This window comes from Acipenser ruthenus, chromosome 5 (genome assembly GCF_902713425.1).
Source record: "Acipenser ruthenus chromosome 5, fAciRut3.2 maternal haplotype, whole genome shotgun sequence".
Classification (NCBI taxonomy): domain Eukaryota; kingdom Metazoa; phylum Chordata; class Actinopteri; order Acipenseriformes; family Acipenseridae; genus Acipenser; species Acipenser ruthenus.
The window spans coordinates 41611269-41624851 of NC_081193.1; the positions used below are offsets into that span (position 1 = coordinate 41611269).

Below are 13583 nucleotides of genomic sequence, written 5' to 3' on the forward strand. Positions count from 1 at the left end.
ATGAACGAGGGAAATATATAAATAATTCTGAACCTTGTTACAATAATTACAGCGTTGGCTGAAATGGTGTCAACACTCTCCGTTTTCCTGTTGTTGTTTTTGTTTTCAGAAAGCACTGAATTTCAAAACAAATTCCTTGAAAATGACACTATTGTGATAAACAGTTTCATTTGTTCATAGTCATTCTTAAAGCACGCTTTCATATAATATTGGCACATTCTGGAATATATATTTTTTCTTCTTCCAGCATTATGGGACTGTAAATGAATTTACAGATTCTTTCAATTCTTTAAAGCATGTTATTAATTTACTGCATCCACTGTTTAACGTCACAGGTAAAACAGCCTCTAAAAATGTAAACAACTGAACTCAAGGTTTACCACGAACAAGAGAACACGCACGTTCCCCATCTATAGAAAGTTGACGCATCAACCAAAAACACGAGTATCACGTGTGACCAAATGCAAAATAGTTCAGTTTACATTTTTGGGGCACCAAAACAACTTGACATAAAACATATAGGCCCTATCAATACATTTAAACCCGTGAAAATGAGTGTCTTGTCGTTTTGATATTTCGTCGTTTATGCTTTTAAACTGTTATCTCTCAAAATGGACCAAAATACAACAGTAGCCTACATTCAAACTCTTTATTATGAGACATCTTTATCATTCAGCAAGGTTTTATTCTGATTTTTTATTTCTTCATTTTGCTAGGGAATTGTTCTGTTCAATGTGTTAATTAAGATTGTACGGATTTCTATATAATATACTTTGACTGAACAGTGCAGTTAGGTGATGTTTCCGTCATGTGTTGTGCTAAATATATTGGAGATGCAAATCCGCGGAACTGTAGCATGATCTGCACACGATCCTGTATCCAGATTTTGTTTTTCTTGTCAGTTTCAAGGCTTGTGCTTGCTCCGCCCCTCAATGATCCTATATCAGCAGTGGCCAAAGGGGCATTGAGCGCTTCTTTATATTTGTTGGGCAGAGGTTGGAAGTGTTTGGTATTGGTGTTTCGGCTACAGTTTTCAGCGCTTGGAATACATACTGTATACAGAAACTGTTGGAGCTCTACACTTCATTGCGTTGTGCTGACTGAGTGAAACCGTAAAAGGAGATACAACCCAATAGGTAAGATACATTATACGTTATTTTTTAAGTTTCCGTGGTACTAAGTGAAAACAAATTATAAGCAGAGTGTGTTTATCCTGTTGTCATACTTGCTATGAATGCAAGATTAAAATACATTCCCTAAAAGTGATTTATATTGTGATTGTATTATTTTCCGAGTGCTTCAATTATTGAAATGCACCGAATTTTACAATTGTGTGCTTATTTTGTATGTGCAAGGGCAGTGATATCTAAATTGCGCGTTGCAAAACATGATTTGCAAGACGTAAACCACTTTTTTTTTTAGTATATCATTATGAAATGACCAGAAAATTAGTGCACATATAAGTTAAAAACTAAAAGCAAAATAAAACATGGCACAGGTTGTTTAATGCATGTTAAAGTGTAGGAATATCTTCTGCCTCGGAGGACATTGTATCATTGCACTATTATTAAAATGTTGCGTTCTGTCCATCATAGATAGGGGGAATGGCAGACCGCATGATGGCTATGAACCACGGACGATTCCCCGACTCAGCAAACGGCATTCACCATCACCACCCAGCACACAGGATGGGAATGGGACAGTATTCGAATCCTCATCTCCACCACCAACAGCAGCAGCAGCCACAGCACGCATACAACGGGTTAATGGGCGATCATTTACACTACGGAGGGGGAAATATGAACTCAAACAACGGGGTAAGGCATGCAATGGCGCTAGGGAATGTGAATGTAAATGGGGGTCATCCTAACAACAACATACCTCCCAACGCAAGATACAATACACAATACGTGGGGCCTGCTGTCAATAGCCAAGGGCAGCTAGCTGCTAGCATGCAGCTACAGAAGCTCAACAACCAGTATTATACCCATCACCAGCCTGCTCCTCACCATCATTACATGCCGGACTTGCACCCTGCAGACCATCAGATGAACGGGCCAGGCCAGCAATACAGAGACTGCAATCCAAAACGGAGCACCTCAGGCTTGCCTCCTCCTGTTCACCACCATGTGCCTGCAGCAATGCTGCCCCCCAATGTCATAGACACGGATTTTATTGATGAGGAAGTCTTGATGTCTTTGGTTATAGAAATGGGTTTGGACAGAATAAAAGAATTACCAGAGCTCTGGTTGGGACAAAACGAGTTTGATTTCATGACAGACTTTGTTTGCAAACAGCAGCCCAGCAGAGTGAGTTGTTAATCTCACCAACAGGACTTGTTTTGTTGTTTTTAAATACAGTACAAAAAAAGCATTCCTTGACGGCTACAGTATCTCTTTTCTTAATGGCATTGACTTGGCAGAAATTGTGCAGTTTGGTCAAAATAATGTTTGTCAGACCAGTGTTAATTAAAAAAAAAAAAAAAACTCAAATGTGTTCTTGGGTGATAATTAAATTGGTTCATAGGTCTGGGTAACTAAGCACTACCCCCCAAGTGAAAGTCTGACTATTATTATTATTAGAGGCTTTTATCCAAAGTGACTTACAGAGACTAGGGAGTGAACTATGCATCAACAACTGCTGCTGAAGAGTCACTTACAATAGGACCTCAGTTTTACATCTCATAGGAAGGATAGAGCAAGAGGAGGTTAAATGGCTTGCTCAGGGTCACACACAGTAAGTCAGTGGCTGAGCTGGGATTGAACTGGTAACCTCCTGGTAACAAGCCCCTTTCTTTAACCACTGGACCACACCAAGCTTCCTTTGCTGTGCTAGAAACAGATATTTAATTTTCTGCATTCTTCTGGAATTTATTTTGTAATAAAGATGTTAAGAAAATAATATAAATGAAGCATATTTAAAATTATGTAGATGGATAGACATGCTTTTTAGGGAAGTACTGTGTAATTGTTAAAGACAATAATACACAGTAAAATGTATTGGCCATATATTTCAGATAGTTGTGCTGTTAAATTGTTATCTGTCTAATTACCAAGGAAGAAAACTATAAAATGTGTTACACATGAGCGCTTTGGTGCCAACTGTCTGAAATGTATTTCGTCTTTTTATTGTGTTTTTCTTTTTTTCTTAATATACCACTGTATATGCCAGCAATGGAAGCAAACTGTCAATTTGCTTTATGGTTGATCTTGTATTCCCTAAAGGATTATTGTGTCTTTAAACATATGCTAGGCAAACCTGGTCAGGCCAAGGAAAGGGATACTGTTTCTAGAAAATCTGCTGCCACCCTTCCCCCACCATCCTTTTATGTATAGTCAATAAAACAGTGTGGAATGTTGAGAAGTTAGTGGCATACATTTCACTAAGGTTTTTTTTTTTATTTTATTTTTTTTCAGTTTCCAGAATTTCCACCACTGTGCTAAATATAGTTTACGCAATACATGGCAATACTACTGTGTTGAAGCTTTCTAGGAAAGTATTTTTGTAATTTTTATTTAGAAAAGAAAATGTTAATTTATTATATTTTAATTTGCGGACATGAATAAAAGCTAAACATGTATTCTGGAAGTTCAAGTGCTCAATTTCTTTCTGATTTGACAATGTCTCCTTATTTACAGCTTTGGTGCGGTATAATAAAATGGCAAACATGATCATGCCATTTTAATAATGTGTTATTCATTATATAACATATTTTATGTCAATTAGTTTATCAAGAGTGCAGATGCTTCTGTTTTTTAACACTATAAACAGTTAACATAGAATAACAATTATGTGGGTTGGGGACAAATCTAACATGTTTTTGTTTCAAGGCACCTGATTGGCAAAGTTCTGAAATGTTTTTTTTTTTTTTCACATATAGATAGCTTTATAAAAGGGTTGCAAATCTACCTCCTAATTGTTTATATCACATGTATCAACGTAATGGCATTACATACTATGAAACCAAGATAATTATATTGCCCAATTGGCAGACAATATTGCTTTATTATTATTACTAGTAATAACAGTTGTATTAAAGTGACCGATACTACAGGCATTATTTAAGGAAGGAAATATTCATGGTTATTCAGCCACAGAATGGTATAAACTTCTTTGTGTGGGGGTTACTATTGTTTCTCCATTTAAAAAAAAAAAAAGTGTGACCCTTTTCTTATTTAATGATTAATTTGCTGGTAAGGCTTCAAACTCCAAATGCTTTTATTTTTTGCAGTGACTTTCCATTCTAAAATTTCTCAGTGAAAAGTAACCAGGTTTGTATATGAGCGATGCTTCAGTTGGTTATGAGTTGTATAGTGTTAATGTTCTTTAAGTTGAGATGGTAAATACTGCATGAAAAGCAAGAGTATACAAAAGCAAACTTGTAATGTAAAATGTCAAACCCTTAAGCTACAGTACTTCATATATTGTCTAAAAGTAACAGGATACATATCTTTCTGATACAGTGTTGACTGCATCCCATTTGTGTTTATTACAAATAAAGCAAAAAGTGTTTCAATTTTGAAGACAAATTAGTCTAATAAAATCCTTACTTAAAACTACAAAAGGTACACATAAATGGCCAGAAGAAGTACCTCTCTAGAGATTACAGGCATTGTACTCTCCAAAGTGGAACATTGTTTCCTGCCTGTTCCTCTCATTACCATGTTTTATTACTATAGTACTATGTTTAAGTGTTGGCCATGGATTGAGAACTTTTTAGATTTACTTTCCATGTGTTCCTGCTGACAATGTAAACAGTAGCAACTCCAGAATCTTGTTTAACAACATTAGTAGTTGTGGGAGAGGAAAAATGCAAATTAATTTGATTTAACAGGGTTGGGCAACACAGTGAGGTGTTTCCAGCCAGACTACTTTTGCACGTGTTTACACTCTACAACTTGCAAAAGCAGGCAATATGCAACTGGTTATATTGATACATAGAGTACTCATGGGGACTCGTATGTGTTGTCACTAAAAACAAAACAATACTTCATTGCACTGGAATGCAGACACAAGATTTTTATGTTAAACAGGGTGGTAGTGTTTATAAAAGACTTTTTGCATGATCGCATACAAACACAGATGAACTCACTGCTAATAGCAGCATGTTTCCACATTCCATGTTCCTTGTTAGGAGGCCTCATGGAGCTGAGATAAATAAATTGCGATTGAGAGTGCAAAACAATTATCTTCTGTTGTTTTTCCAAGAAACTGAAAAGGCATTTCACAACATTGATCTCTTGTTGTTTTACATTACGATTTGTTTTATGTTTAAATGCCAAAAGCAATTTAAGATGGAAAAACAACATTACAAAATTTCCAGTTGACTACTAACAGTAGGTGTTTTATGGCAATGACCTAGCGTTTAATGGCTGTTGGATCAAGGAAACAAACTCGCATGTTGAAAAAGACTGAATAAATACAGACAAAAACACTAGTCTAACCCAGCATTTCACAGAATTATTTTAATAATTTAATTATAATTGTTTTAGACTGAAGAAGACACTCATGGGTTTCAATTACTAAATACTGGTTGATGGCTTATATTAATTTTAGCCTTGGCATGTTTCAGGTGGCAGACTGAGGGCTCACCCCTACTTTATTAATTGGAGCCCCATTCACATCTGGTCTGTGTTTCTTGCAACAGTACCTCTCCCCCGCTACTTCTGCAACAATAGCTCCCACTGCCTTGCACCACGGCTACTGCATGGACAGAGAGGGACACCCCAGGCCAAACCCTAGTACACTCCAGACCCATTACGCACCCATTGTTCCAGCCTAGGGAACAATTACCTCTGCTCTCAACATTTTTTTTCAGTATCTTATACAGCAGTCGAGACAGTTGAAATGGGGCTGCTTTTTCCAAATATAAACATGGCATATTATTCATAACATGTGCTTAATACACTGATTTGTAATTTAAAGAAGTAAAAATAAGTGAAATCTCAGTGAGGGGTGAACAAGCTGTACTAATGTAAGATTAGTGCTAACCATGATAAAAAGCTCAAATAAATAAATAAATAAATAAAACCAGCAACTCCAGACATTCTTTCTCCTCATTTTGAGATATTCAGTTATGGCAACAGCAACATATTCCTTATTGCACAGGTACCTTCTATTGTTGGATAACAAACCAAGTAAAACAATGTATTTTAGCAGAAGTCTGGATAATTATAATTATTATGAAATCAACAATTCTAATTTGATACAGTTACATTAGGCATACTTTGTTGCACTGCTGTGTGAATGAGGTCTACCAGACCTCAGGTCACTTCAGACGTCTCATTTTTCAGTCTTCAAAGTAAATAATTTGAGTCACTGCACTTTCAAGTATATTTACAACCCAAATCAATGAATGAATAGAGTGTGTTATTAACGTTGCCCTTAATTCACAAGTTCCATATTACCTGTCAGTTGTCCATATGAATTCTGTTCATGCCCAAGGGGTTTCAAGTGTTATTTGCTTGCGCCCTCTGCTGTATCCATGAAGAATGCAGTGCCAAATCTGCATTAAAATAGAGCTCTCTATGGAATCCATGGCAGGGGAATTGGAAGGGGAGATTGTCTCTAAACTGGTCTCAAATACCATGTCACAGTGGTGGGTCATCACTTGCTGCTTCATACAATAAAAAGTTACAAATGTAACTCATTCGCTTTGGAATTTCTTGTTCAGAGACTACTAAAGCAATAATACCCAACACAGAGAGAATCAGATTGTGGGCCGGTTGTAATGGTGGTTGGCTGATGTTGAAAGCAACCTATAATTCCGGTCTGGGGTGCATACAGTTTTTAGCAGCCTGCTTGGACAATGTCTGGCAATTGACACAGAGTCACAGTTCATATTCTGTGTCAAATAGTACCATTAGCTTCTAACTATATTTTAAGCACCATATTTTTTAGATCCTAACACAATGAAACCTGAAAAAATATAGGACAGGTGGCTGCTGTCTTCAGCAAAAAGTTTTATTTTGTCCTTGTGACTAGCTCTGTATAATGTCCAGCCCCATTTAAGACTCAGTCAGCCTCTTTATTACCAGCTTGTTTCACTGGCAGGAATACAGGGATTCCACCATACTTTCTCTAACGTTAAAGGGTATGTTAATCAATAAATGATGCAACCATATTAATTTAAATATCCTTTAAAGCAGTTTATGTTATCTTCAAAGAAAACCATTGCTGATTAGATACAGTATTGCTAGTACTCTTAATTTGTCAGAAATGTACACATTTTGAAGTAATTGACATTACTTAGTTTACACCAATGTTTTTGAGTGAGAGTATTCTACAGATAGGCTTGCACATGTTTATATTAAGTAAATACTTAGGGGCTGATGTAAGGATATGTGCAAAGTGATTTGCGGGTGCAAAACACCCATATTGCGGCCAAAATCTGTGTTTTGCATACGCAAACCGTGTTTAGCAGCCGTTAAGTGAGACTTAAAATGTGGCCACTAAAAATGTGGTGTATGTAAATAATGGTTTTCACCTGCCGTTCTGCATCTGCTATCAAATTAGCACTTTGCCATCATTGATGTATTTAAATGACATTGAAATGTATTCAAATGAAGAAAAGAGCATGGAATTGGGCGGTGACCTGGAATACTATGTGGGCACAAGCATTATAATGGGATGTAAGGATTTTGCCTTGAACTTGGGCAATTGCTGACCCTCCAAAAACTGCACAGCCTCTTACAAGGTGCAAACCATTGTAGAAGCGAGTAATTAAGAGCTGTATAAAACCACACACCTTCAGAGGGCTGCCATTGGCCTTAGGATGGCTGCTGTGGTACTGCCACATGCGACGACCCTGCATATTTAAACCCAGGGTCACATTGTTTAGGATGCCAGAGGATGCGGTGGTAAGGCGTTATCATCTCACTCCACAGGTCATCTTAGACCTAATAGCTGAATATCACCTTTTCATCACCTGGTTGACTGTCCTCTAGGTAACACAGACAGCATTGACTTTCTCCAGTATAGAGGACTATTAGCATAACTGATGTTGGCTGAGGCTTTTCCAAATTTAATGCTAAGTGACCTCAGCCGTAAGGATTCTCAGTTCCTCCTCAGAAACTTTATTTTTCTGTGCGCCAAGGGGACTTTGCTGCCCTTCCTCTGCCATATTGTTTTGTTTGGTTTGATTTCCATGCTCCACAAATCTCATACAGTGCCTACTGCTCTCTGTACTTCTGTAACTCACCTCACCTCTGGGCTGTATGTGCGGCCACTAAATACCCCGATGCACAGGCGGCGCTCATTGCGAGCCTCATTATCATGATTGCAGCTCATGATTTGTGCATGTTGAGTAATTTGCATTGCTCTTAAGCTTACATAGGCCACAGTGTAAAATAAGTGCCTGGCTGCTAGGCAATTTGGATTTTGCAGCCGCAATTGTTTGCACTGCGCCTATCCTTACATCAGCCTCTTAATGTGAACCAAAGGCAGTTGAACTAAAGGCTGTGTTTGGCCATTAGGTATAGCTGTTAATCCTCTTGTATTACATTAACATTCTTGTATGCATAACAATGAAGACTTTAAATGTGACTAATCTGCATTATTATATACAGTATGTTTCTGTGTACCAGTTGTATGTAACAAGGATGGATTAATGAGGCTTAATTTGAATTGTAAGCCTTAAATCAAGCCCACACCCTAACACACGTCAAGTACAAATAGTGTAAAATTAATCCTAATGTAAACCAATAACATTTTAGTTAAACTGGGGACAAAAATGCTGAGTTTGAATGATCAGATCAAGCCAAATATCCCCTCTTGGATTTACAATTTTTATTTGCAAATTTAAATGCTTTGATCCCAGATAACCCTTTTAGAAATACATTTTTAAAAAAAATAGTAGCACATAAAAGCACAGTGAATGCGCCATTGTCTTAGTTAGATAGATAATGCTGCTGCAGTGCTTAAACATACTGCCCTCTAGAGGTGTAACTTTAAATCCCTGCTGTAGGTGCCTTTAGTTGTGTCATTTTGAAACGCTTATATTTGTTTTGATGTTGGTTGTTCATGTTAATGTAAGAAATATCTGCTGTAATACCTGTAATATATTATCTTCAAAACAAAAACTTATTTGGACAAACTATTATAAAGAGTGTGAATTGATGTTCTTTTCTGTTCTAACAGACACTTTTGTGTTATTCATGGGTGTTAACATCAACTCAATATATTGAGAAATAACTGGTTGGAGCAGGTCAATCCTTTTTTTGCTAAAATTATACTGTTAAAAAGTGCTTTAATACACATTGTAAACCCCAAAGATAAAATTCAGCCAATCAGGTTCTGATTAGAGAGGTCATTACACCACTGGTAGATGCCCTGTAAAAGCTACATACATTTTAAACAAGTGGTCCAGACCAAAATATAACCACAAGGCACGTTTAAAAAAATGCTTTCATACACAAAAAACCTTTGTTCAGTTCACAATAAGAATAGGATCCTCCACAGTGGTCATTACATGAAGTTAATTGACTTTGTCTTTCACCAGACATTAATGCTTAATCAATTTCATTCAAATACAACAAGCCTGTTGCACCTACATTAGTTAATTGGCGCCCCTTGGAGGTCATTGCAAACCAGCCCTGTCGTATGGACAGAAGTGTTGGGGTGAGCTTGCAGCTGCTGGAGTTCAGCCATTCTCAGCAGGTGCTGGTGTAGTCAATATTGGGAGGTAGATACAAATAGTTAAGGTAAAATCCTTAAACACCGAACAAAAATGAGATCTATCAAGTGCTCTGAATGATTAGTTATATAATCCACAAGTTTAGCCTTTAAACAGCAATATTTGTAATCTAATCTAAGATCTATTCCTTCTGGGATGGCAAAATAAAGGACTGTTGAGTCCGTCATTCACTGATAATGTGACCCAGGCCACAGAACAGCTGCCTTGAATTTCAATATCATATCTTGTATTACAGAGGTGTCGTTGTTACTTAGTGATTCATATACCGTACTTGATAAATATATTCTTTGCCCTTTCTTCCTTAGTTGCCTTTTTATTTAACAGGGACTATTTGACAGTGAGTACTTTAACATTGTCATTACCTATATGCAATAGCATTGCCAACTAGAGTATTGAATAATAGTAGTGCTGTATGATACGAGACAATTTGAGGGCTTGTGATGGGAGTAGAAGGAGTCCCTGTTATAATTCACCCTCCCGACCACCGGCAGCACTGTGTAGGGCTGACCATGACTGGGTCAGGAGGCAACCATAGGGCTGTATTATTATTATTATTTATTTCTTAGCAGACGCCCTTATCCAGAGCGACTTACAATTGTTACAAGATATCACATTATTTTTACATACAATTACCCATTTATACAGCTGGGTTTTTACTGGAGCAATCTGGGTAAAGTACCTTGCTCAAGGGTACAGCAGCAGTGTCCCCCACTGGGGATTGAACCCACGACCCTCCGGTCAAGAGTCCAGAGCCCTAACCACTACTCCACACTGCTGCTGATGGTGACCACTTTACACGGCAGTTAATATTTACATATTTCTATTTCATATAAGATTTAAACGGCTGGTTACAAACAGCCTGATTGTTTCTAGTCTTGGACAGTAGAGTTTAGGTATGTTACCTGTTTGTTTAACATTTTTGTTTATTGTAGTGTTAATGTTCAGTTAATATGCACAGTCTCCCAAGGGTTTTTACAATCCATTTATGGGTACACCGTATCTAAGGTTACAGTATAATGTCAACAGACTACAAGGAAAAGATCAGTCGCATTTTGTTTTGCAGTGTTAGTAAAATAAACTTCAACAGAACATGATTAGGCGCTCAATTGTTACAGTCAACATTTTGATCATGGAGAACGATCCCTACTACCATAATTGACCTAAAGCTAAAATTCTGCTTCAGTCATTTTAACAACACCACAGTGCAATTTTGTGCAATGATTATTTGCTCTTGACTGATATAAATTCATCAAAACCAGGTCTGGATTATGAAAGCTATAGGGCCGTTTGGAAATGATCCAGCTGTGTTAATTAGAACTACTAAACTTGAGAAGCTATAAATTGAACACAAACAAACCCTGCTTATAAAACCAGCAATACAAGTACTCACTAGTTTACTGGCTTATACACAGCTTATCTTTGGGTATATCCTCACATGTTGTGGCTTATCTAGTCAAAGTAGAATGCTGAATTTTGACTGACCAAGTCATGGGGAACACAATGACTATATTTAACAATTGCTGAGTGCCATATCAGTTTGCAGTCTTTTTTGGGTTTACATTTTGCCCCTTACAGACAGTTTTTATATTGCATTATTTTGTCATTTTAGTCAGTCCCTTCAGTGGTTGTAATAGAGGGAATACACTGTACTACTTGTTTGTAAGATAAACCTTAATAAACATATAAAATACGTTAGTAAATATGCTGACATTGATTATTTCAAGTGGATACATTTATTTTTTAAAGTTCTGGATTTCAATTAAAAAAACAAAAAAAAGTCTGTTATGTGCTGTTCCTGTTGTGACTATATGCAGTCCAGTCATTCAGCTTAGCGAAATGTTGCTGTCATTGTGATGTTTGTTTATATTGTATTGTATCGTGTTATCACAAGATAATAATATGTGGAATGCCAATGGAAGTAAATGGCAGATAGATTACATTTGTTATATAATAAGGAATAACAGTTTCAATTAATTTCTTAGTACGTGCTTTTAAATATTAGTATTGCCATTGTCTATTATGTATATTACCATGTGTGAAATACGCCAAAACTATACATACCTTATAACTAGAATCTGTCAAAGGAAATTTCAGCTTTATGATGTTCCTTTAAGTAGGTACTATTTGTTATATAAGTAAAACAAATATACCATTACAATAATAATAGTCTTCTGCTGTTTTATCATACATTATAGGTGTAGAGGGTGAGTGTTATTTTATATTTGATTTGGTGTGTGGTGTGTTGATAATCAACTCTAATCATGATCATATATTGTTATCAATACACTTATATAGTGTCAGCATACTCCTTACTGTTTTTTTGTTATTACAGTCAGCACTTATCCAACCCTATAAAATTTTGACTTCAGTGACGGTTAAACGAGTGTGACGCATATCTGATTATTTCACGTATGTAGGGGAGCACGTTATAACCTGCCTCCTACCACTCAAACAACCCCCTGCCTTGCACACACACATACGGAAAAAAAAACATGACTTGGGTTTGAGGAACTGTACAGGGAGAAGTATATTGTAGTGCGTATTTTTCTTTTCTTTGGCACTGTTGCCGTTTTCTTTTTCTTATTTTTTTCTTATATCTGACATATCACAAGACATGGCTCGTGATGATGGTAGATGGTTCATGGAAGATTTGATTCTGCAGGGTCAAGGCAGGATATTTACACCAATCTGTCTCGAATGTTTAACTATCTGAAGACGGGCCTCCTGTTAGTTTCGTTTTTCATCTAGAGGGGTCTTTTATTGATTCTTTATTTGAAATTTGTTGGCACACGAGTTGGGGGAATAACACAGCAGTAAAAGACAAAAACTTGTCCGTTTTTTCAGGGAACACAAAAAAGATACAATGTCAAAAATACATAGCTGAAAGGATTGTGTTTTAAAATAAGTAGGCTTCCATTTAGATGTACTGTAGTTGGTTTTGTTGGTACAGTACTATATTTTCAACAGAAGAATTATTTTAATTCATAACAATATGATTCTGAAAATATCACTTGCCAAAAGAGGGGGCAAGTTGGCTCACTCACAGCAGTCCTGACTTTGTCTGCTATCCATTTGGATAACCTCTGTTTAGACAGGGCTTGACCATGGGACTTCGTCCCATAGCAGACAAAATATCGTTCGGACTGCCTCCAACTTTTCATACTGTCAACATAATATGCTAATGTACGCACAGGACAGAGCATATGGAGCTGCTGCTCTCTGTGAGACTGGAAAGGAGGTGGATGGAAGGCCTCCAATTCCACAGACTGGTTGACATGAGAGAGCAAAAGAAAAGGATTGCTACTGAGCATAACTTTTGTCCTGACTTCTGCAAAAGTTAAGCACACTTTATCAATTGAGAACACCTGCATCTCACTCACCCGTTTTGCAGAGGTGATTGCAAATGACAAAGCTGCTTTAAGCAATAAAAATTTCAGCTCAGCTGCATGCATGGGCTTCAAGAGTCCATTGTTCACCACGTTTAACCTCCAGCGAGCTACAGGCTCGATGGGTCGGTATGCCATAAGGTCTCCCATGCCTGACTGAGCAGGTCACAGCGCTTGGCAGTCTCCATGGCTGGCTGCTCAGGAGCTGCATCCTGGGCCTGATTTTCTCCAGACACAGTGGGAGCAAGGCGAGCGGTGGGAAGGCATATAACAGTCGCCAGCGTGCCCTCGCCTCCTATTATGGAGAGTCAGAGGGGACAGTGGGTTGATTCCTGGGAGACAAGAGATATATCTCTGCTCATCTGAATCTCTCTCAAATGGGGCTATCATCTCAGGGTTCGCCACCACTCTGAGGCGCTGGGACCCTTCTTGAGAGGCAGTCCGCAGCCCAGTTTTTTTCACCCTGGGCAGATGTACTGAGAGCCCGCAGTGAGAGTAGGTTC

The 13583-nt window shown here is 37.5% G+C and overlaps 1 protein-coding gene across 1 annotated transcript; it reads left to right on the forward strand.

Annotated features, from left to right (window-relative positions):
- The first annotated feature begins 955 nt into the window (after positions 1-955).
- On the forward strand, positions 956-3580 carry LOC117402712 (cbp/p300-interacting transactivator 2-like). The gene is made up of 2 exons (XM_034004104.3): positions 956-1136; positions 1596-3580. Exon 2 carries the CDS (start codon positions 1605-1607, stop codon positions 2319-2321), a length of 717 nt encoding a protein of 238 aa, XP_033859995.3. The 5' UTR covers positions 956-1136; positions 1596-1604; the 3' UTR covers positions 2322-3580.
- Positions 3581-13583: the final 10003 nt, after the last annotated feature.

Excerpts from the sequence above, each read along its gene's own strand:
- LOC117402712 (XM_034004104.3), top strand. The coding sequence starts at position 1,605 with ATGGCAGACCGCATGATGGCTATGAACCACGGACGATTCCCCGACTCA.